Raw genomic sequence first — 23894 nt, 5'->3', positions numbered from 1 at the left:
TATCCAATGTGTTGCTAGTAGAGAGCTTGAACTTCAATTTGCTATCCGTGGCTCAATTGTGTGATCTTGGATTCAAATGCATATTTGGCGTAGATGATGTAGAGATCTTAAGTGTAGATGGCTCTAACTTGATCTTTAAAGGCTTTAGATATGAGAATCTATACTTGGTTGATTTCAATGCTAGTGAAGCTAAATTATCCACATGCTTATTCACTAAGTCTAGCATGGGTTGATTATGGCATAGAAGGCTTGGTCATGTTGGAATGAAACAATTGAATAGATTGGTTAAGCATGACTTAGTTAGAGGCTTGAAAGATGTTGTGTTTGAAAAGGATAAGCTTTGTAGCTTTTGTCAAGCAGAAAAACAAGTTGGAAACACCCATCCTAAGAAAAGCATGATGAGCACTAGTAAAGCATTTGAGTTATTGCACATGGATTTGTTTGGGCCAACACAATACACTAGTATCGGTGGTAACAAATATGGCTTTGTGATAGTGGATGATTATACTAGATACACATGGGTATTCTTTCTAGTGGACAAAAGTGATGTGTTTGCAACATTCAAATCATTTGTCAAGGGCATTCACAATGAGTTTGAAACAACCATCAAGAGAGTTAGAAGTGACAATGGTAGTGAGTTCAAGAACACTAGAATTGATGAGTTATGTGATAAATTTGAAACTACACATCAATTCTTGGCCAAGTACACTCCACAATCAAATGGCCTTGTTGAGAGAAAGAATAGAACACTTATTGATATGGCAAGGTCTATGCTTAGTGAGTACAATATGAGTTAATCTTTTTGGGCCAAAGCTATCAATATGGCTTGCTATTGTAGCAACCGCCTCTATTGTCACCCATTAAAAGAGAAGACACCATATGAGCTCTTGAATGGTAGAAAGCCCAACATTGCATATTTTTGGGTCTTTGGTTACAAATGTTATATCTTGAAAAAAGGCACTAGATTGGGTAAGTTTGACAAGAAATGTGATGAAGGATTTCTACTTGGTTATTCCACTACAAGCAAAGCATATAGAGTTTGGAATTTGGATAGTGGTACTCTTGAGAAAGTTCATGATGTTGAATTTGATGAAACCAAGGGTTCATAAGTAGAGAATGAGAACTTGGAAGATGTTAGAGGCATTCAACTTTCAAATGCCATGAAGAACATGGATGTTGGTGAATTGAGGCCTAGGCAAGTGAATGGTGATGAAGATGATCAAGTGCAAGTGCTCTCTAACTCAAATGTGCAAAATGATACAAATCAAGTTAGTACAAGTGGCTCTCATGATAATGAACAAGATCAAGTGGCTAGTACATCATCTCAACCCAATGATCAAGCAAGTGCAAGCAATCAAGTTCTAATCCTCCAACCAACCAATGTTGCAAGGGATCATCCATTGGACACTATCATTGGTGATATTTCTAGAGGTGTACAAACAAGATCAAGATTAGCTTCATTTTGTGAGCATTTCTCATTTGTGTCATCCATTGAACCAAAGAAGATAGATGAAGCATTGAGAGATGTTGATTGGGTTAATGCTATGCATGAAGAATTGATTAACTTCACAAGAAATCGAGTATGGGAGTTGGTAGAAAGACCAAAAGGACACAATGTGATTGGATCCAAATGGGTCTTTAGAAACAAGCAAGATCAAGATGGGATAGTAGTAAGGAACAAAGCAAGATTGGTAGTATAAGGCTATACACAAGTTGAAGGTTTTGACTTTGGAGAAACATATGCCCCGGTTGCTAGATTGGAAGCAATTAGAATCTTGCTAGCCTATGCTTGTGCCCACAACATCAAGCTCTATCAAATGGATGTTAAGAGTGCATTTCTCAATGGCTACATCAATGAAGAAGTATATGTTGAGCAACCTCCTAGTTTTGAAGATGACAAGAAGCCCGACCATGTGTACAAGTTGAAGAAGGCATTGTATGGCTTGAAGCAAGCACCTAGAGCATGGTATGAGAGATTGAGGGACTTCCTACTCTCTAAAGGGGTTACAATGGGCAAGGTTAACACCACTCTTTTCATCAAGAAGATTGGAAAAGACTTATTTGTGTTGCAAATCTATGTTGATGACATCATATTTAGATCAACCAATCAAGATTTTTGTGATGAGTTTAGAAAAATGATGGCTAATGAGTTTGAGATGTCCATGATTGGAGAGTTTAGTTACTTCCTTGGTCTTTAAATCAAGCAATTGAAGAATGGTACATTTGTAAGTCAAGGCAAGTATATCAAGGACATGATCAAGAAGTTTGGCATGAGTGATAGCAAAGTCATTAGCACACCAATGGGAACAAATGGTAACTTGGATAGTGATGCAAGTGGCAACATGGTGGATCAAAAATTATATCGGTCTATGATTGGAAGCCTACTCTATGTGACTGCATCAAGACCAGATGTCATGTTTAGTGTATGCATGTGTGCAAGATTTTAAGTCTCACCAAGAGAAAGTCATTTGAAGGCTACAAAGAGAATATTGAGGTACTTGAAGCATACACCAAATGTTGGTTTGTTGTATCCCAAAGGAGCAAAGTTTGAGCTAGTTGGTTGCTCCGACTCGGATTATGCGGGATGCAAGGTTGAAAGGAAGAGCACCTCGAGCACATGTCAATTGTTGGGAAGATCACTTGTTTCATGGTCATCAAAGAAGCAAAATAGTGTTGTATTATCAACCATCGAAGCTGAATACATATCCAACAGTAGTTGTGCACAAATACTTTGGATGAAGGCCACTTTGAGTGATTTTGGAATCAAGTTCAAGAAAGTGCCATTGCTATGTGACAATAAGAGTGCAATCAAATTGACCAACAATCCGGTTTAACATGCAAGAACAAAACACATTGATGTCTACCACCATTTCATAAGAGATCACCAACAAAAATGAGACATTTGCATTGAGAGTGTAGGCATCGAAGATCAACTTGCCGATATATTCACCAAGCCATTGGATGAGAAAAGGTTTTGCAAGCTAAGGAATGAGTTGAACATATTGGATTTCTCAAATATGTGTTGATACATCCCCCACTCATATGACATGCCTCTCCTTCAAGCAATCCAAGGTAAAAGTTGATTGGCATGGCATACATCCTTGCTGAGGACATGTTTAGTGTATCTAGTCATCTCTCCATTTTATTAGGCTCATTCATGAAAATTAAATGAATTTGATGATTGTATGGTACCACTATTGCTGCTATGCTTATTTTGATCTAGTGTTAGCATATGACATGTTTGTGGGCTTGTAAACCTAGTGTTTGATCTAGAAAATGAGCTCTAAGTGTTTAACTCAATATGGTACAAGATAACCCTTATTTGGAGGTGTGAAGAAGCTTGTCCTTGGATCAAACCAAGTTAAACATCTTTGGCAAGTATTTTAGATTGAACAATTTTGAGAATATGATCCTCACTCCATTGATTGACATTGATAATCCTAACCTATCTATAATTTAAGTCTTTGTGGTCATTGATGACAAAGGGAGAGTGAAACAAATATATAAGTGATAGGGGAGAAATAACAAAGATATTAGTACATGGGAAAAAGAAGTGTACTAAGATGGTGAAAAGACAACAAAGGGGGAGAACTTGACATAAGGGGAGAAATATGACAAAGGAAAGGAATCAATTAAAATTTTGAGCACACAAGTAGGGGGAGCAAGCTCATGAACTTGTATGGTGCATTTGAATGTGCCTTTCATATGTTTGCTTGCATGGCACAAGTTTTAAATTTCAATATTCATGCTTGTGTGATGTATGCTAGTTGTAGGTTTGAATGATGAAATGAAAAACTAGCATGCATAGGTTATCTAGTGATTTCATTTCCAAGTGTTTCCAAGTGGTATCAAGCCAACCATGGTGCTAAGGATGGTATAATGGTACACTCCGATTGGTATCATGCTTCAAAGGTCCATCTTTTATACCTTAGCATCATTTGGTAGACATTGTCTCCTATATTTCCTATCTAAGCATATGTGGAAGCTACAATCCAAACTCTTAGCACATATGTAGGGGGAGCAATTGCTACCAATTGGGGTTCATGAAACTTGTCCATATTCTTTTACACATGGTAAATATGCTTAGGCAAGCAACATGGATTCAATTGAATTTCAATTCATATCTTTGTGAAAGGGTTGTCATCAATTACCAAAAAGGGGAGATTGAAAGCTCTAGTTTGGTTTTGGTGAATTGATGAAACCCTAAGTGCTAACCTAGTTTATCAAGTGATCATAAGATAGGTAGCACATTCCAAGTGGTGAAGCAAATGAAGATCATGACATGATGATGGTGATGCCATGGTGATGATAAAAGTGCTTGGACTTGGAAAAGAAGAAAGAGAAAAACAAAAAGCTCAAGGCAAAGGTATAAATTGTAGGAGCTATTTTGTTTTAGTGATCAAGACACTTAGAGAGTGTGATCGTATTTAGGTTTGATAGCCATACTATTAAGAGGGGTGAAACTTGTATCAAAATGTTGTTGTCAAAGTGCCACTAGATGCACTAACTCATTGCACATGCATTTAGGATCTAGTGGAATGCTAACACCCTTCAAAATGTTTATGAAAATATGCTAACACATGTGCACAAGGTGATACACTTGGTGGTTGGCACATTTGAGCAAGGGTGAAGAAGTTAGAGGTGAAAAGGAGTTAGTCTCGCTGGTCACAAGGTGACCGGACGCTGGTCTCAGAGGAACCAGCGCGTCCGGTCAGTTGTAACAGCAAAGATGCTGGCGTCGGTCAAACGACCGAATGCTGGGTCACTCAGCGATTGGACACTGGCAGGCTATGTCCGGTCATGGTGACGTGGTAGCACAAAAGAAGACACTGTGTGACCGGACGCTGGCTGTGTCCGATCAAGCATGACCGGACGTGTCCGATCAAAGAAATTTGTTTCTAGAACCTTACTGGAAACGATCGGACGCTGGAGGCTCAGCGTTCGGTCACTTATGTCGCAACATCCGATTGACTGATGACCGTTGAGATCAGGTGAATAGTATTCAAAGAGAGGGGACACATGGCGTGTATCACGTGACCGGACGCTGAGGGCCAGCGTCTGGTCAATATGACCGGAGCATCCGGTCACCCCAAGTTGTGCCCAGTGAAGGGGTACAATGGCTCTATTTCATGGGGGCTTCTATTTAAGCCCCATGGCCAGTTGAAGCTCATAACTTTGGCCATTTGCATTGACATAGCAACCTTGTGAGCTTAGCCAAAGCCCTCCCACTCATCTCCATCATTGATTCATCATCTTTGTGAGATTGGGAGTGAATCCAAGTGCATTGCTTGAGTGTTTGCATCTAGAGGCACTTGGTGTTTGTGTTTCGCTATGGGATTTGCTTGTTACTCTTGGTGGTTGCCGCCACCTAGACAGCTTGGAGCAGCGAGGATCGTCGAGCGGAGGGTGGTGATTGTCTCCAGCTCCAATCATGGTGATTGTGAGGGGTTCTTGACCTTTCCCCGGTGGAGAGCCAAAAGGTACTCTAGTAGATTGCTTGTGGCTTGTGTGATTCTCATCTTGTGTTGGTTCTACGGCACCCTACTAAGGGTTTGGCGTGTGAAGCCAATTAGCGCGTGAACCTCCAAGTGAGTGAATCGCCACAACGAGGACTAGCTTGCCGACAAGCAAGTGAACCTCGGTAAAAAAATCATTGTGTTCATCATTTGATTCCGAGGTGATTGGTCTTCATTTATATTGATTCTTGTGATTGATTGGTCCACTCCTCGACACGGTAGTATAACTATCTTGCTCTCTCTCTTTACATTACCACAAACTAGTTGTCAAGCTCTTTAGTGTAGCTAGTTGTGAGAGCTTGCTTGCTTGGTTGGTGTGGCTCTTTAGTTAGCCTTTGAGAGCACACTAACATAGGGTAGTGTCATAGCTATTGTGTGAATAGATAATATCTAAACTAGAATTGTGGTAGGTGGCTTGCATTTTGAGTAGGCTAGCGCAACACTTGCTTCGTCTCATAATTGTCTAACCATTTTGTTAAGTGTTGTTGTAGAAATTTTTATTAGGCTATTCACCCCCCCCTCTAGCCATTAGGACCTTTCAGCCCTGCCTTACTTGCTCTATCTGTTTCCTGGGTCTACACCGAGCGAGCGTCCCCGATCGGTCGTTTCCTAGTTGGCTCTGACCTTTCGGTTGGAGAAGCACTGTAAGCAGAGGTTTGGTGTATTCCTGGTTGGAGAAGCGAGTTGGAGTCAGAGGTGAGTGTCGTCCCTTTTTGGCTAGGCCTTCTGGTCGGAGAGGTGGGCCAGAGTCGGAAGCGAGCTAGCCAGGCCTTCCAGTTGGAGAGGCGGGCTAGAGTCGGAAACACGCGACGTTCCCCTTTGGCTAGGCCTTCCAGTCGGAGAGGCGGGCTGGAGTCAGAAGTGAGCGAGCGAGGATCACCCTTCTGGCCTATTGTTAGGTTTTTTGGCCAGCCTAGGAGTTGCGCTTCGTTCGCAACGTCGTCTACTGGGTCGAGCCTTTGCTGGAAAGCTGGTCCATGAGGGACCCCGGGTTTATGAACCCGACACTAGTTGTAGCAAGCTCTTTAGTGTAGCTAGAATTGAGAGCTTGTTTTATAGTTTAAGTTCATCCAGTGGAGCTCTTTAGTGTAGCAAGTGTGAGAGCTCTTAGTGAGTAGTGACTTAGCAAATTGTGTGCCTAGTGATCATAGTAACTAGAATTGTTGGATAGGTGGCTTGTGTCGACGAAATATGGTCGGCAGTCCACCGAGGGGGGTGCCCGTGGTGGTAGATTATCGGTAGACAATGCGTGTAATCAGGAACCAGATGGTTACAGAGGCACAAGACATAAGATTTATATAGGTTTGGCTGTCGTGTTGGCGTAATACCTATGTCATGTGTCTCATTATTCTGTATTGATTGAGGTGAGATCTGTTATGATCTGTATAATCTAGATGATCTGTCCTCTAGGGGGACCCTTGCCCCTCCTTATATACTCTAAAGGGACAAGGTTACAAGTAAAGTATCCAATTTGGTACAATTACAATATAGTGTGCTCCGCACGCTTCATCTTGCGGACTGGGCCACCTCCGGTGGTGCGGCCCATGTATACCCATGAGGGTATAGGGGTCTATTCCCCTACAGCTAGTCCCCGAGCGCCTTGTATCCTTCAAGTAGCGCCGTCTTGAGCTTGCCAGAATGATGTAAGGGGCTCAAGATAAAATTTGAAAAATATTTCCCCCGAAGTGTGCCCACTTTGACTTTGAGTCGAGAAGAGACACCGTCGTCCTTGTAGAATTAGAGGCGTTTGATCCATCAGATCGAGCACATTCACCGTAAGGTGAAGTGTGCCCACTTAGTCCTCGAGCCTGGTAGTAGGTGACATAGGCACATGGTGCCAGGGTCTAAAAAGAATTCCTAGTTAAGTTAAGAATCCAATCGTCGTACAGGCGATACGAGATACACCGACAGGTGCATCGTACCGATGTAGTCCCCGAGCTTGCTGGAAGGCGAGGTATGAGCCTTGTAGCAAGGTCTAAACAAGAAAGAATATCCCAACTGTATGCGAGTCACCAGTCGCATGTAGTTGAGACGCAAAGTCCTCGAGCTGTGGTCGGAGAGTGGTCGAGGCAGTCCCCGAGTACAGGTCGAGGGGCGAGCGGCAGAGTCCATGAGCTATGGTCGAAGAGTTGTCGAGGCAGTCCCCAAGCATAGGTTGAGGGGCGAGCGGCGAAGTCCCCGAGCTGTGGTCGGAGAGTTGTTGAGGCAGTCCCCGAGCATAGGTTGAGGGGCGAGCGGTGAAGTCCCCGAGCTGTGGTCAGAGAGTTGTCGAGGCAGTCCCCAATCACAGGTCGAGGGGCGAGCAGCGAAGTCCCCGAGCGTAGCTCGAGATCCCTGCAATATAAATATATAGAATGGTAGTATATGATGTACAAAATAATATTTTAAGGAGAAAAATCAATAGTGAAGAAATAGCGTATGACACTCAGCAGTCATTTGCAAATGAGCATGATGTGATAAAGCAGTTGGTGCTTTGTAAACATCAGTGTTAATATGAAGTTTGTGTTTATACTTAATATAAACCGCCCGACCAGTTAGTATATAGCTGAGTCTCCAACCCTAGCTAGCTCGTTAACCATAACGCGGGGCGTGGAGCCCGTGCACGTGTAGGAAGAACAAAGCATCGCTAAGGAGCCGCTGCCGACCACCCATAACGTAGACGGCAGACGCTCGTGCACGTGTAGGGAGAAGCCGGAGACAGGGCCATTTCTGGAGACATCGAGCGTCAACATGACTGGTCGAGGATTTGCATTAAGTACAGCTGTATGTCATCTTTAAGATGGTATACATGGACAAACGTTATTTGAAGAATAATCATGACGAGGACGTTTGTGGAGAAACATCGTAATGAAAATTGTATTAAATATAAATATTAGAAGTGTACTTATCTTTGGATAGAAATCTAGTCGATGGCGATAAAGTTGTCCAGTCCTCGTGCTTTTCGGCCTGTTGTGACGGTGGTCGCGGTTGTCATAGCGTCGTTCTTCGCGGCGATCATCATTGCGACGTGGTCTGGTGGTCGAGGTGGTTGGAGCTCGGCGGAGCCGCTCGGGATGTGGTCGACGTGGTCTGGTGGTCGAGGTGGTCGGAGCTCGGCAGAGCTGCTCGGGACGTGGTCGACGTGGTCTGGTGGTCGAGGTGGTCGGAGCTCGGCGGAGCCGCTCAGGACGTGGTCTGATGGTCGAGGTGGTCGCTTGACGGCACGTGCGGTTCACTGGCTCGACGTGGCTCGCTCAGCGGCTCGACATGGCTTGTTCATCGACTTGGTCAGAGTTCTAGTGACGCCATGATGGCTGCGTAGCTCCTGCCAAAAGCAATCGCGTAGATGTAGATATATCTAACATATATTTCATAGAATAATTAATTAAAATAGGAAACATGACTTAGCTTGCTTCTCATATGCCGAGCATGTATGTGTCTTCCTGCACGATGTACGGATATATGCAAACCAATCTTATCAAAAGTTGGCTTCCTTCCATGTAGATGTGTGTGTATATACGTAGTGCAAGCTACATATTCTAATTAACTTTGCATAGCTTGCGATCAGCCATGTGCATGGCATGGTTGTGCATGGCATGGCTCTGTAGATTGCATGTACGTCTGGTTCTTGGTTTGGCATTATTGGATCTTTGGCCAAATAAACACAGACACATGACCAACTACCATCGTATGCCTGCACAATTAATCCTGTACATCATGCATCCGTAGTCCGTATGCTGGTTCTTGCTTGTCACGTACTAGATCATACACCTCCTTTTTTTAATTGCCTGGAGCTTTCCTTGACCACACGTTGCGGCGTCGTGAAGATTTGGCATGGAGAATTTGGTCTTGCATGCTGGTCGGAGTTGACAGAGGCTGAACGCTGGGATCGATCTTGACTGGGACAGATCGCTGCGGCAGCTGAAGTCACCACGGGTGGTGTTGATAAAGAGGATCCCATCTGATTCGCCGGAAGATCAGCACGCACAACCCCTAAAAGGGGACCCCCTACCTAGTGCACCACTATCGACGAAATATGGTCGGCAGTCCACCGAGGGGGGTGCCCATGGTGGTAGATTATCGGTAGACGGTGCGTGTAATTAGGAACCAGATGGTTACAGAGGCACAAGACACAAGATTTATATAGGTTCGGCCGCCGTGTTGGCGTAATACCTACATCCTGTGTCTCATTATTCTGTATTGATTGAGGTGAGATATGTTATGATCTGTATAATCTAGATGATCTGTTCTCTAGGGGGACCCTTGCCCCTCCTTATATACTCCGAAGGGACAAGGTTACAAGTAAAGTATCCAATTTGGTACAATTACAATATAGCGTGCTCTGCACGCTTCATCTTGCGGACTAGGCCACCTCCGGTGGTGCGGCCCATGTATACCCATGAGGGTATATGGGGTCTATTCCCCTACAGCTTGCAACCCTTGTAGAGCTAGAGCAAGTTTGTAATTCGCTATTTGTCATACTAATCAAATTGCTCTAGTGATCTTGTAGATTTTTAATAGGCTATTCACCCCCCACTAGCCATATTAGGACCTTTTAGACTCCTAGACGAGTTCGCCGAGCTCTCGCTCAAGTCGAAGACCCATGCAACATGGACTCGCGAAGGGATCAGCACCATTTCTGCTCGGCCTCGACAGTCGAGCACCATCCACCACACTAGAGAAGAAGGCCCTAAGTAGGACACAACACTCTTGCCAGCCAAAGCCATCCCCGCCAAGGAGGGTTCGGTCACTAGAAGATCGAATTTAGCCCTTCGTCACCATCACGCCAGGTGAGGCCATGAAGGGCTCGGGGGCTCCTGATGAGATCCTAACATACAGGTATGTTAAGCCTCAGGTCTAATTGTTTCCGAACGAAGAAGACCCCCCGATCGACCCCTTCGGGATCACCCAGGGGCTATGCCCATCGGGCACGCTCACGCGTGCCCTTCGGCAAAGAGACTCGGCCAAGCCTGACTCAACCGCAGCCTCCGCCTAGGGCTCAGGGGCTCCCCCGAGCCTTGGGCTCCTGCATGGCTAACGATGCCAGCCAAGGCCTAGGCACAAGAAGACAAGCCCTAGGCTACCGATGCCCGGGGCTCCCTAGCATCGCTCTCAAGGCATGCCCCTGCCAACTGCTCCTCCGATAGAGTCACGTCAGGGGCGTGACATAAGAACACAAAGCTTCTCGTGGCCTCCGAGGGTTTAGGGGGCTTTTGGGCCCACGCGTCAGCCCCTGGAGCCGACCTCTTTCACCACCAAGAAGACTCCAAAAGGTCGCACTCGGGGGAGGCTGGTCCAAGATGACACCGTCTGACACACAGAGTGTCAGAACAGAGCTGTCGGTCGACGTCGAGGCTTCTTCAGCACCAAGACACCTCGACGGTCCACGCTGCACCACTGCAAGACCCTCCTAGACTCCAGCGCATGTAGATCATAGATTAGAACCCTCAACCCATCTTGTACCCGACCTATCTCATTATATAAGGGATAACGTCAAACCTAGAGGGGGAGGATCCCGATTCGATCATCAGACACTCCATTCCATTCCATTCATCTCCGCTCTGCACGAGGAGCAAGGCAACCTAGAGAGGGGAACCGAGAGCCTCTCCTCCACCGCATCCTGCCGTCTCCTTCCTCTCCGATGAGTGGGAGACTCCACTGGCGGTGAGGCAAACCTTAGGATTAGCACCGAGCTAACCCCCTACCAAAACTCTTCTTCCTTTACACTCTATTGTAACCCCCTAGATTTTGGGTGCTTTTGAGTATAAAAATCATCAGCTGCTGGACGTAGGGACCGAATTGGCCTAAACTAGGATAAATCATTGCGTCTTCTCTGTGTGATTTTTGTGTTCCTAAGTCCACCCGAACCACTGGAGACCTCGTACTCTGATACCAACTCGAACAACAGGCTTGCCGCGGTTTTGACCCACGACATATGGGCTTTTGAGAATTGCTAATAGGCCAACTCGAAATTGTGAAGCTACTATTCTACTAACTTCATCTCGTTTTGGCTCACGAGCTAGCTCAAGTTGGCTTGCTAAAATAACAAGCTAAACTTCTAGCTTGGATCATGAAAAAATAAAACGAGCTGAGCTAAACCAAGCTAGCCATGAATCGAGCAAGTTGGCGAGTTTCGAGTATTTTATCCAGCCCTAGGCACAACCACATAGTTTTCTATTCCCAAACACATATAAAATTCAAATTGTAAAACGGATACCAAGCAGTAAGTCACAACAACTTCTATGCTTCGCTGGTTGAGGGATATTTAACTATTTGCTACTCTTACATATGGCACCTAGAAATGGCAACAGGGCTGTGTTCCCAGTTTCCTGCAGAGAATTCCCCTATCCGGGGACAAGATGGGACCAACTTCACCACGACAGGGAGCTAAACGGGGAAATTCTCCGCCCGTCAGGTCTTGCGGGTCCTCGTTTCCCCACGGAGTCCTATTTATACATCTAAATCCAGATGTCCATAATCCTTTGTCTTATGCATCTATCCGTTCATACATAATCCTTTGCCATCCCCTCATAGCCTTATAATCTCATCCATCCAACCCACGCCAAACTCCTAGTCGCCGGTCTCCTTTCCTCTCGCGCATCTAATGTGCTGAGGCCAATTGCCGCCGACCGCCCCCACACCCACCTCCCAGCTGCTTCTCTCCTCTCGTCTCTCATATGTGCGGGTGTTGTGGACGGGCCCACTTCTCCCTTGCCATCAATAGCCCTCTCCTCTCCTCCGGCGCATCAGCCTCCCGTGCTCCACCATCACCACGGGGAAAATCTTCCTCCACGGGGACAGGGATGGGGACCAATGCCTTGATGAGGAATTTTCCTTTGACATCCCTAATGACATCTCTTCAAATGCCAGTTTTAGAACGCTCCTTACAGAATTGCAACCGAAAGAGAAGAAGTTGTAATAATATTGTCACTTTTGATGACTTGCATGCCAACTCCTCGCGCTAGGGTGGACTGGGAACGCAAAAAGACCAAGGTGCCCCTAAGTGTTTCTTCCTCACCACGTCTCCCTCCTTTGACTATTTCTTCCTCCCTAGACTCTCTGATGCACCTTGGTCTTTTGTTCCCCTAATTGCTTCTTCCTCCCCCAAACACTCACCAAGTTTTGTTGGCAACAGGCGAATGAGGGAAACCGTTGGCTGTTCTAAAACTGGCAAGATTGTAATGCACCTACTATTTTCAGCGACAAATATGTAGTTGTCCGTCTAAATCTGGCAATTAGATATATGGCCTCCATAATAGTAGTTAAATATCTCACTTTGGATGATTTCTTTGTATCATTGAGCTGACGTTTCACTTTGGCACTTTGGATTGATGTAGACTTTTTCCAAATATCAAAAGGCCATGTGGTTTTAAGGAAGAGAGAGGAAGGCAAAGTTCTGGCTTTTACTCTAACCAAGTGCAATGATGAGTATCATTCTAATTGTGGGCATACAAGATGGGAGAGAAGGACCATATGAGTCGTATATAGATAGATCATATCATTATAGATTGATAAGTGCCAAAGTAAAACGTCCTCTGCAGTATTTCTTCTATTCTGTGGAAGTGTTTGCTCTCCTCATTGTTTACTGGAAACGGATGGAAAATTAGCAAATTTCAAGGCACGTGATACAAGGTGCCAAACATGGCAGCAGAACCCGTCACAGGCGGAGTTCAGAGATATCACAAGATCAGGCGCAAAGTAGTCAAATCTTTTGACAATGAAACTTCACTGCAAAAATTGAGATACCACAATAATAATTTTCCCTTGCTTAATTGCATATTTAACTTCCGCTTGTGTCTAAAAAGTCTACTAAATTGCATGTTCTTCAGAAAAGCAGCTTGACGAGAGTATTTCTCGTCCAGGAACTGTCTGGATACCAGGATAAAATCGCAACATCAGAAGCAAAGGATAAAAACCATTGTGATTCCTTTCAGGCGGTAGTACAGTAATGAATGGACAAATGTAGACGAAGGCATCTTCTTAACGGGCTGTATCGAACTATCGATCATAAACGGTGGAACTTGGCAGAGAAATAGAGAAGGGCAGCACCATGTCGCAAATCCTGTCTAACGCTGGGTTAAGTAACGGTGCGATAGTCGGCCTGTTCGTTGATTGGTTTTTAGGTCGGTCTGGTTTATTGCGAGAGAAAAATACTGTTAACTGACTGACTGGCTAAAACAGCGCAGGGCTGCAGGCTGCTTCGATTTCCAAATCAGAGTGAACTGTTGAGCAAACATGTCAAGATTAGGGACATACGTCTGATTCTGACTAATTCGATGCTAAAACAAGACAAGAAATAGCACTGGGTAACGGAAAGTAGAAGAAGAGGGGATCTGCTTCGCTGCTGCCAGACGAAGGCGGAGTGACTGGGCCGTCGAAAGGTGCGCGGTACGGGGGTAGCGGAGCACCGTGTGGAGGAGCAGCGCGGGCGGCCGGCGCATAAGTCGGGGAGATCAGGTGGGGAGGCACGGACCGGCGCCGCACTTGAGATCTGGGTGAAGCCCCATGGCGCCGGCGCCAGCGCCAGCCTTGCGGGCGAGCTCAAGCGCCAGGACCGCGAGGCTGGAATGAAGATCTTCCGATCCAGCCAGCACCCGGCGCCGCGACCACCACCCGGCCGCCAGCGCCCGCGCCCCGCGGCAGCCGACGTCGACGAAGCTCCCGGGCATCGTGGAGTGGAGAAAGCAGAGGCGAAGCCGATTGGAAACGTGTGAGCTAGACCCAGACCGGGGGATTTGAGCCCTTGATTGGACTTGGTCGATAGTCTGGGCCGAATTCCTTTCTTAGAGAGAATGGGCTTATAGCATTCGGCTTGAAAGCGGGCCTGGGGTGGGCAGCCCACCCCGCGTCCGCGCGAGCCGGAAGGAGAGCTCGCCGGGCGCATGCGGCAATCCGCGTAACGCCGCTCGCTTTTACGGGCTTTTTACTGCAGCCTGCATGCCGCAACCAAACAGTGCAAAGAAAGTCCTCCTGATCTTTTCTGTAACTATTCACATGGTTCGATTTACATCTTTAAACCAGAATATCAGATGTTTTAGCTACTTCAACTATTTTAACCGAATATTTGTCCTCGTTAAATGATTTTTAAGATGAAGTTTGACATGGTGCCCCATCAAACGTTTTGCACGGTGTCATATCAGCCATAAGTAAGTTATAAATCCGACTACATTACATTGATAGTTGGGTCAAATAGACTTTACAGAAAAGGTTACATAAATAAATCTTTAATGTTTACTCGAATATTATATATGAAGAATATGGAATTTAAAATTTGAAAATCTGATTTAATCTTAAAGAACCCATAGGCTTTTTAGCTCGGAATAATGTGAAAACAGTTTCAGATATTTTCTAAAAGCATGCTCTATATTACGGTGCATAGGTTAGAATTATTTAGAGCTTATATAGTCTCATTTTAATGTTTACTTACTATTATATGCTCCTGCTATATGTTATAATTATTCTTTTTTCATGCAGCCCCGCTCGAGTTTAGCCAAGCAAGTATCGATCCGTTTTGTCTTATAAACAGAAAGGGTACATATGCAAGCAAAGCAGTGACGAGAGCAGCAATTGCTTCAGCTGACCCCATTAAGCGGAGGCGGCTGAAATGCAAGCACGGCACTTACGAGTTACGAAAGCTTAGTTCCAGCTGTTAAGTCCAAGGGCTGCGATTTACGTACTATGTCAACCAGCAACAGCCTAGCAATAAAACGTCTATAATCTGGAACGTTTTTGTTTTCAGTCACAAAGAGAACGCAGTGCTACGTTTCCAGGAATCAGATGAGTGGCGAGTCATTTGTTGTTTTCAGTCATAGTCAATAGTAATCTTGGAGAATTGGACCCGATGAAGGAGTGTCCATCATGTACACTTCTTCCAGTTTTTGGCTGCCATATATCAAATATATCAAAAATGGAATGATCCCGGATGAAGGGTCTCCCATGTGAACCCGTCCAGGATGGAAAGCATCCTGGTGAAAAAATTTTCTTTGAAATAATCCAGTTTTTAAAGACATTTTCTAAGATAAATGTACACCGTCCCATTCAGAAAAAAGGGAGGCCATCCCGATTATATAAGGATGATCCCATATACATGCTCCACACTTCCACTTGGTACACCCAACTACCCAAGCAAACAGCTCACGAGTGATGAGATGCAGTTTGTCCCTTCGCTATCTGTACAAGTAAAGGTCCTGCCTTTCAACAATTTCCTCCAGCGTTGCAGAAAACTAATAATTCAATCAGCGAGCTGCCAGGCCAAAACCGTCCTAGATCGGTGTAGTTCCGAAATTGATGTGACGATGTCAAAGCCGTGTTTGCCTTCTTCTCCGCCTAAGGTTGCCATGTTGCATCAAAGTTGGCAATGACAAAGGCGCACTGTGTCCTCGAGAGTCCAGAGAAGTGTATATTTATGTACATAATTATTCGCTCGAGTAGCCTGTGTGTGTAAACAATACAATGACACCGTTGCGAATTGGGACTCCCCACGAGAATATCTAAAACCATGTGCTGCTAGTAGTAGTAGTAGTATACAATTTTGTATCGTACACGCAGATTAAGGCTGCATCAAGGCGTGTAAAGATTTGGTTATTTCCTCCAGAAAAAAGAGGAGCCAATGCGATGGCAAGTGAGAAGACAACGGTGTTTTTACTGACTGTGGCCTTCCTTGTCCATTCGCTCTCGCTCATTCCTTCCGGTCACTTGAGCAAACTTGTGGCGTAATTCACCGATACAGATAGGGCAAGAGGTGACACATTCCACATGACAATAATCGAACACATACAAAAGGTAATTCACCGATCTTTACAGTCTGCCAGAGCTTCAATGCGGTTTCACAGAGTTTCTTGTGAACGGTGTGCAAATGCGGGCCAGGAAATCTTCGCTGTTCCCGATCATAACAGAGGCTTGCAGGTTGAGAAGCCTCCGAGTGATGATTTTTTTGTAGCATCGCTCAATCATGCAATGGTTGACAGGTTCTAGTCACAATTTGATCTAAGTTAAAAAAAAAAAAAGAGTCAAATTTGATCTGGAAACAGAAATTATCCTCTTCCTTATATATATACTCGAGTAAAAAGCAATATTGTCATCTCCTTCGAAAATTACAGAGGGAACTTTCAGCACATCTATCTGGACATCAGGTTCAAGAGACGAGCTAGACCATGCATGTCCAGCACGGTTCACCTCACTGGAACAAGAGCTTACAGCTAACACAGAAAACGCAGCAGCACTATAGCATAGCAATACGAGCTCTTTTGTAGCTTGCGGTTGCGGGGGCCCAACTCAAATGATGTAGTCCGACCACTGCTGTATGAAGGAGGTGTGGTCCATGGACTCCCCTGGCATGACATCCTCGCCCTTCTTCCCGCCGATCAGCCTGGCGGGGTTCCCCACAGCGGTGCTCCTGGGGGGCACGTCGATGAGCACCACGGACCCTGCGCCGACCTTGGCGCCGGCGCCGATCCTGACGTTGCCGAGGATGGTCGCGCCGGCGCCGATGAGCACGCCGTCGCCGATCTTGGGGTGCCGGTCGCCCACCGCCTTGCCGGTGCCGCCCAGCGTCACGTGGTGGAGGATGGAGACGTTGTTTCCCACGACGGCCGTCTCCCCGATGACGACGCCCGTGGCGTGGTCGAGCAGGATCCCGTTGCCGATGGTGGCGGCCGGGTGGATGTCGACGGCGAAGACCTCGGCGACGCGGGACTGGAGCGCGAGCCCCAGCGCGCGGCGGCTCTGCGCCCAGAGCACGTGCGCGACGCGGTGCGCCTGCACGGCGAGGAAGCCCTTGTAGTTGAGGAGGCAGTGCGCGAATCCGGCGCAGGCCGGGTCCCGCGACCGCGCGGCGATGAGGTCGGCGACGGCGGCGGCGCGGACGGACGGGTGCGCGGCGAGCGTGGCGACGAAGAGGTCGTACAGGAGCGTGGAGAGCAGCGTGGAGGAGCAGAGCTTGTTGGCGAGGTGGAAGGCGAGGGAGCGGTCCAGGGACGGGTGCGACAGCACCGTGGCGTAGAGGAAGGACGCCAGCGCCGGCTCCGCGTCCGCGTCGCGCCGCGCCTCGGCCTTGATCTGGGACCACACCCAGGACTCGTCGCCGTCCGACTCGGGGGGCGGGTACGACGGCACGATGTCCGCTTGGAGCGCCGCCTGCGGGGTGCTGTGGCGCACCCGCGGGGGCTGGGCTGCTGGCTCGGTGCGCAGCGGCTGGCCGGCCGTCATCTTCGAGTCGCCGTCGGTGCCTGTGTGGGTGTGGCCGGTGGGGTGTGCGGGCGGTGTGGCTCGCGCAGCGCAGACGTGGTGGAGGCGGAGAGGCAATATATCGCCCAAGAGCAGGAGTGGTCCAAGCGGAGCCACGTGGGCCGGCGGCGGAGGCCGGCCCATCCGGAGAGCACGACCCCGAGTTGCCGAAAGCAAGCGGAGCGTGCACGGACACGGATGTCGGATGATCACGAGTTTCACGACGCAGTGCGCAAGCAAACGGAGCGAACTTCTGATGTCTGGGCATCGCCGCCTCTTGCATTGCAGTTACGTGTCGCTCCTCGTAGCCGCAAAGCGGTGCTCCAGGGTATACTACGATGCATTCGCTTGCTATCAGTAAAGCTGTGTTTTTTCTTTTTTTTTTTCTTTTCTTGCTGAAAGGACAGTAGAGCTGTGTTTGGTCATGAGCTCATGCCTGATATGCGTGGACAGGGAACGATGATCTTCTCCTTCGGATTTCGGATTCCTCCGCACATTCGATATTCTTGAGACAATTCCTGTGAGTCACCGTAAAAGCTGCAACTTCCTCGTCAGCCACTAAAAGAGTTCTTCTTCCTTCTCAACCATCTCTTTCATTTGTTAGACCCCTACATGCCACTATCGTTAACTTTCAAGGAGACGGCAGCTAACACAACACAAAATGTCCCTTTTGCCCCTCTTACAGGTGGGCCCCATACGTCAGCCTTCTTCTTCCTCATTCCGTGGCCATGGAGTGAAATTTTTGTATTTTAGTCGTTTCTAAAAACTATTTCTATAAATAGACTCCTTAGAATTTTTTTTGCAAAAATAGACTAAAGTTTGGCGTTAAATAATAAAACGCCGAGTTCTTCGTATCCGCGTTGTGTCAGACTGCGCCGAAGCCTACCAACTCAGAGCCAACGTGGCCTGTCCCCACGAGACCTCGGCGTGTGGTCCTACCACGCCGAGTCGCCGACCATCAGTCACTTAAAAAACCGGCGACTCGCGCATCGGTTTGCTTCATGGCGACTTGCGGTTCCAGGTTGGGATTGGCCAGGAGATACGTACGTAACCTGATCTCTTGATTTCTCACTAGCTTCTTCTCTCTTAATTTGTTGAGTATTCCTGCAAGCTAACTAACTTGCCGAAAGAAATATTGTGCACACTTTTAAAATATTTTTAGAAGATTAAAATAAGTTAGATATTTGATCTTGAGTAGTTCTCTTGATGAGAACAAGGACACCTGCGGAAGTATATTCGGTTCTGAGACATCAGAGCATCTCTAAGAATTCCCAAAACAATCTACCATGCCATAATTTTAGCAACATTAAAAAATATATCTCCAACAACTCCTAATCACACTTCCCAATTTTTTGGCACATGGAAAAATCGACCCAGTTGTGCGGATAAATACGCGCGTATCTATCGAGCCAACGTAAGGTCGAAGGACGTGGAAAAAAATAAGAAGTAGGACAGGGTTCTTGATATAAATGTATAAGAGAGAAACAAAGTATAAAACTGGCTAGGGTGATTTAGAAATAGTTCGGGATCATGTAAAATCACCTTCAACTTTTTAGGAGTGATTTTTGGAAAACCGTTGGAGAAACCTTTATTTGGTGCTCCCAATACTTTTTGGCCACTGGGAGAAAGTATATCTTAGGTATATGTATATCTTAAAAAGTAACTTTTTAAATAATTAACAAATCAACTAAATATAAATTAATGATAGGCTAATACTTTTTGGAAAAACCGTTGGAGAAACCTTTCGCTCGTCGCAGAGCCCATCGAGGGTCCTCTGGGCCTCCGCCGGCTTCGTGTTCTCCCATCAAGCATCACCCTCGCCTCGGCCATCTCCCTTGTGAATGCCTGAAAGAAGAGAACACGAGGAAACCTTCGCCGCAAGGGGTTAGTGCGGCAGCGAAGAGGTTGCGAGGGCCCGAAAAAGGCCAACACATCAGGCGGGGTGCCCTGCTAGGGGCACCTCCCCCCAACATCAGCTTTTGTAGCTTACTAGCAAAAGTACACGTGTGTTGCAACGGAATCCAATATGTATAGGGGTCATAAGTCCAGGTCAAATATGAGATATGGAGGATGTAACCCAATACATATTGGAATGAGACCATGTATTCATCATCGCTAGAAGCTATTTTAACTCGTATGATGAGTCATATCCCGATAGGGGTGTAGGAAGAAACAAGATAAAATTTTGGGCGTTTTTTTGATATTGTTAAGGTATAGAAGCATCAATATATAGATATAGATTAGCTTGGATGACAAAACTATTTTAGATTAGTTATAGTTGTACCATCTGCTGATCTAGATTGATTAGTGACAAAAATATCTATTTATTAGGAAACGATAAATTAGAGATCAAAGACACATAATACTATCATTATTATTTATTTTTTCTGTTTATATAACAATATAACAGGAGACAAAAGAAGAAGAAGAAATAGTCAAGATACTAAACGTGAGGGAAGTGGAAACGGAAAAAAAAAACAATCCAGCAAAGGACACGGAGGCAGCAACTCGCAACAGATTGGCCAACGAAAAAAATGGATGGAGAGAAATTTTGCCTCTTTAATATTATATATAGATTTGTTTGTTAGCCTATGAAAGCCTGAAACATATCTAATGGCTAGGTTAATTTGTGAACAAGATAAATAGATCATTAACAAGTATTTTGATTTAATCTATTATGCATCAGTGTCAGGTCATCAGGCGCAGCAAGTTATCTCGTCAGGCTAAATGTGCAAAGTTTGGTATCGTTGAAGGGTCAAATCAGTCATTATGGAAGGAAAAATTATGCATGCACGAAGGCAATAGACAGCGCAGATCGCCGAAGTCCCTGCCATCTCGGCGTGAGAGGACTAAACGCCGGTTTGTGAATGTCGGCGTTGATTGACCATACGCCGAGGTTTGGCCTGGACACGCCACGTTGGCATTGACGTGGCAGACTTCGGCGCAGTCTGACATAGCGCCCATGCAAAGATCTCGGCGTTTTATTATTTGACGCCGAGCTTTTGGTCTATTTATAAAAAAAGTTTTATGAGGAGTCTATTTGTAGAAGTAGTTTTTAGAAAGGACTAAGATGTAAAATTTTCACGGCCATGGAAGCCAGCTGCACAGTTGCTCGCACCGGCGGCCACTCGAGCGCTGCCCAAAGGGGCGCGCGGGGCGCCGGGGGCAGTGGGCCGTGGCCGCGCTGACCGCCTTCGCATCCCGGCCACCACAGGCGCGGGCGGGCTGGCCCGACTTGGCCACCGCCGGCCCTTGCCGCTTGGCGAGCACGGGGGCGCGGCCGCCCCAGCCCGCCGCAGCTGCCACGGCCCGCCATAGCCGCCAGACTGTGTGCAGGGGCGCGGGCGCGGACGAGCGTGCCTGGCCGGCCGCCGTGGGTGCGAGCGAGCCAAGCGTAGATCTAGCCCGCCTTGGCCGCAGGCGCGGGCGTGCAGACCTGGCCGTCGCCGCAGCCACCCGGCTGCTGGCGAGCGTGCGGCGGGCACGTGCACGGGCGCCTGGCCCTCGCGGCTCCCCCTGGCGAGGCCGAGGGCACAGCTCGCAGTGACTAGGGAGTCCAGGCCGGCGGAGTTGGAGATTCTGGCTTTGTAGAGCACGGTGAGGTACTGCAGGAGTGTTGAGCCTCGCGACGGAGGCGTTGTTGGCGACCGCGACGTGCTGCTGCCAGCTGCTGCTCTCCACCTCGCCGCACTCCAACCGCCTGCTCTGAGCTGTTGCCGAGGAAACGACAGTAGCTGCTTGAAGACGAAGAAGAAAGGCTGACACGTGGGGCCCACCTAAATAAGAGGGGGCAAAAGGGACATTTTCACGCTTCTGTTAACTGCGGTCTCTTCAAAAGTTGACGGCAGTGGCGTGTAGGGGTGAGAAAAATTGAAGCCATGTCTGAGAAGGAAGATGTTTTTTTTAGTGGCCGATAAGGAAATTGCATCTTTTATAATGACTCATGGAGAATTGTCTCGATATTCTTTGTATTGGGGATAGGATACCATTAGGTTTACATGGGCCGACAACGCAGGCAAATTTGTCCAGTTGGTCTGGCCCGGGATGGCTGTAGCCCAGCGTGACTTGAAAGGTCGGCCCACGGAGGCATATGCAGAGAATCGGAGATTCTGTACTGGTGTGTCCCTCTCACTCTCCTTTAATAATACTACTGTCAAGCACTGCGATCAAACTAAAGAAACAGACTTACAGTATCCATCATCTTTGACTCATAAAACTCTAAAACAATCATACATTAGCATATGACAGTATGACACGACCAAATACAGGGTGCGTGCGCAACGCTTGTCTTTGGCACGCACAATCATCAGTTTCCTTCGCCGGCCGGAGGTTGCCTCTCGAAATGAATCATCAGTTGCCGGGGACGAAGTTGGTGGCGTACGCCCAGGCGTTGTTGCTGACGGGGTCAGCGATATGGTCGGCCAGGTTCTCAAGTGGGCCCTTGCCGGTGACGATCGCCTGGACAAAGAACCCGAACATGGAAAACATGGCGAGGCGGCCGTTCTTGATCTCCTTCACCTTCAGCTCCGCGAACTTCTCCGGGTCGTCGGCGAGCCCCAGCGGGTCGAAGCTTCCACCCGGGTACAACGGGTCGACCACCTCACCGAGCGGCCCACCGGCCACCCTGTACCCCTCCACGGCCCCCATCAAGACAACCTGGTCGATCCGCGATGCATTGCATTGTAACATCAATCTATGAGAGCAAAATCCAAACGGCTTAGGCGAGTTGGGGTCGGATTGATTTGTACCTGGCATGCCCAGATGGCAAGGATGCTCTGTGCGTGCACGAGGCTGGGGTTCCCCAGGTAGTCCAGGCCGCCCTCGCTGAAGATCTGGGCGCCGGCTTTGAACCAGACGACCTCGCCGAACTTGACGCCGTTGCGGGCGAGTAGCTCTGGGAAGACGCAGCCAAGCGCGCCGAGCATGGCCCACCGGCAGTGGATCACCTCCAGCTCCCTGTTCTTGGCGAACGTCTCGGGGTCCGCTGACAGCCCAGCGGTATCCCAGCCGTAGTCTCCCGGGAACTCGCCGGTGAGATAGGACGGAGGCGCACCAGACAATGGGCCGAGGTAGAGGACGCGGTCCGGGCCGTACCACGGGCTGCCGGACGCGGCGGCGGGCTTAGGCGGCTTGGCGGCCGTCTTGCGCATAGTGATGCGGCCCTCGCCGAACACGCTGGCCCGGGCGACTTTTGCCGCCTTGCCGGCAAGAGCCGGGGAGGAGTGTGACATGGTGGAGGACGCCATTGATGGTCGCGGAGGATGTTTCCTCCTAGTGCTTGGGTTAGAGCTCGTGAGCTGTTTTGTGCTGGCTGCGGTGAGGAAGCAGGCAACCCGAGTTGAGTTTAAATAATGGCGGGACGATAGGATAGCCTCACCCGTTCGGCCGTTGCCTGGATGAGCATATTATCTCTTGCGATTTCTGATTGGATAACTCGTTGTGTCTAGCATGCATGCCATTTGCCACCTGTGCGTGTGCTATGCTTACGTGTAAAGTGCGCTCTCCAACTGGAACCCGGGAAGCAGAAAGAAGAAAAAAGAGAGAGTACTTTTTCGGTTAAAAAAGAGTAGTTCAGTTTTTTTTAAGGTAGTCCAACGAAAGAAGTATATTGTTTTTACTTTATACGTAGATATAGACTATGTATAAATAATCTAGAAAATCTAAAATGACTTGTAATTTAGAATAGATTTACGTACGTGTGTTCGTATGAGTGAATGTGTTCGTATGAGTGAATGTGCGTGTGTTGTCTGTGTTGTACTGTGTAACTCTAAAAAAAAAAGAATAGAAGGGTATTATTGTCAACAAATAAATCAAATTAGAGGCTTAGGAAATGGGCATCGCCAGTTGAGACTAGGTAGTCTAAATAGGTAACCACAGTACATTTAGACTAGGTAGCCTCAATGAGTGGATTTGGTGTTAGATATCTATTTCTACGTACTACTTTGCCACAATGTATACTAAAATAACATGGGACCCACCAGTAAACAACAGTGCATCTTATCCAAGGGTCTGTTTAGATGGCGAAAATTTTTGCAAAATGTACGGTAGCATTTTTGTTGTTATTTGACAATTAGTGTCCAATCATAGTTTAATTAGGCTTAAAAGATTCGTTTCGTGAATTTCGTCTAAACTGTATAATTAGTTTTATTTTTTATTTATATTTAATGCTTCATG

General features: G+C 47.2%; 2 protein-coding genes across 2 annotated transcripts; both read right to left on the bottom strand.

The window, feature by feature from the left end:
• Positions 1 to 16501: 16501 nt before the first annotated feature.
• LOC136458896 (probable serine acetyltransferase 1) lies at positions 16502 to 17955 on the bottom strand. The gene has a single exon (XM_066458805.1). The coding sequence runs from the start codon at positions 17862 to 17864 to the stop codon at positions 16770 to 16772; it is 1095 nt and encodes a 364-aa protein (XP_066314902.1). The 5' UTR covers positions 17865 to 17955; the 3' UTR covers positions 16502 to 16769.
• A 3937-nt stretch (positions 17956 to 21892) lies between these two features.
• Positions 21893 to 23032, bottom strand: LOC136458895 (chlorophyll a-b binding protein 2, chloroplastic-like). The gene is made up of 2 exons (XM_066458804.1): positions 22469 to 23032; positions 21893 to 22376 (listed from the first exon to the last, which is right to left on the bottom strand). The coding sequence occupies exons 1-2, from the start codon at positions 22964 to 22966 to the stop codon at positions 22071 to 22073; spliced, it is 804 nt and encodes a 267-aa protein (XP_066314901.1). The 5' UTR covers positions 22967 to 23032; the 3' UTR covers positions 21893 to 22070.
• Positions 23033 to 23894: the final 862 nt, after the last annotated feature.

The sequence above is a fragment of the Miscanthus floridulus genome, chromosome 6, assembly GCF_019320115.1.
Source record: "Miscanthus floridulus cultivar M001 chromosome 6, ASM1932011v1, whole genome shotgun sequence".
NCBI lineage: Eukaryota > Viridiplantae > Streptophyta > Magnoliopsida > Poales > Poaceae > Miscanthus > Miscanthus floridulus.
Note: the sequence above shows the minus strand (reverse complement) of the source record. Positions and strands in the feature narration are given on the sequence as shown.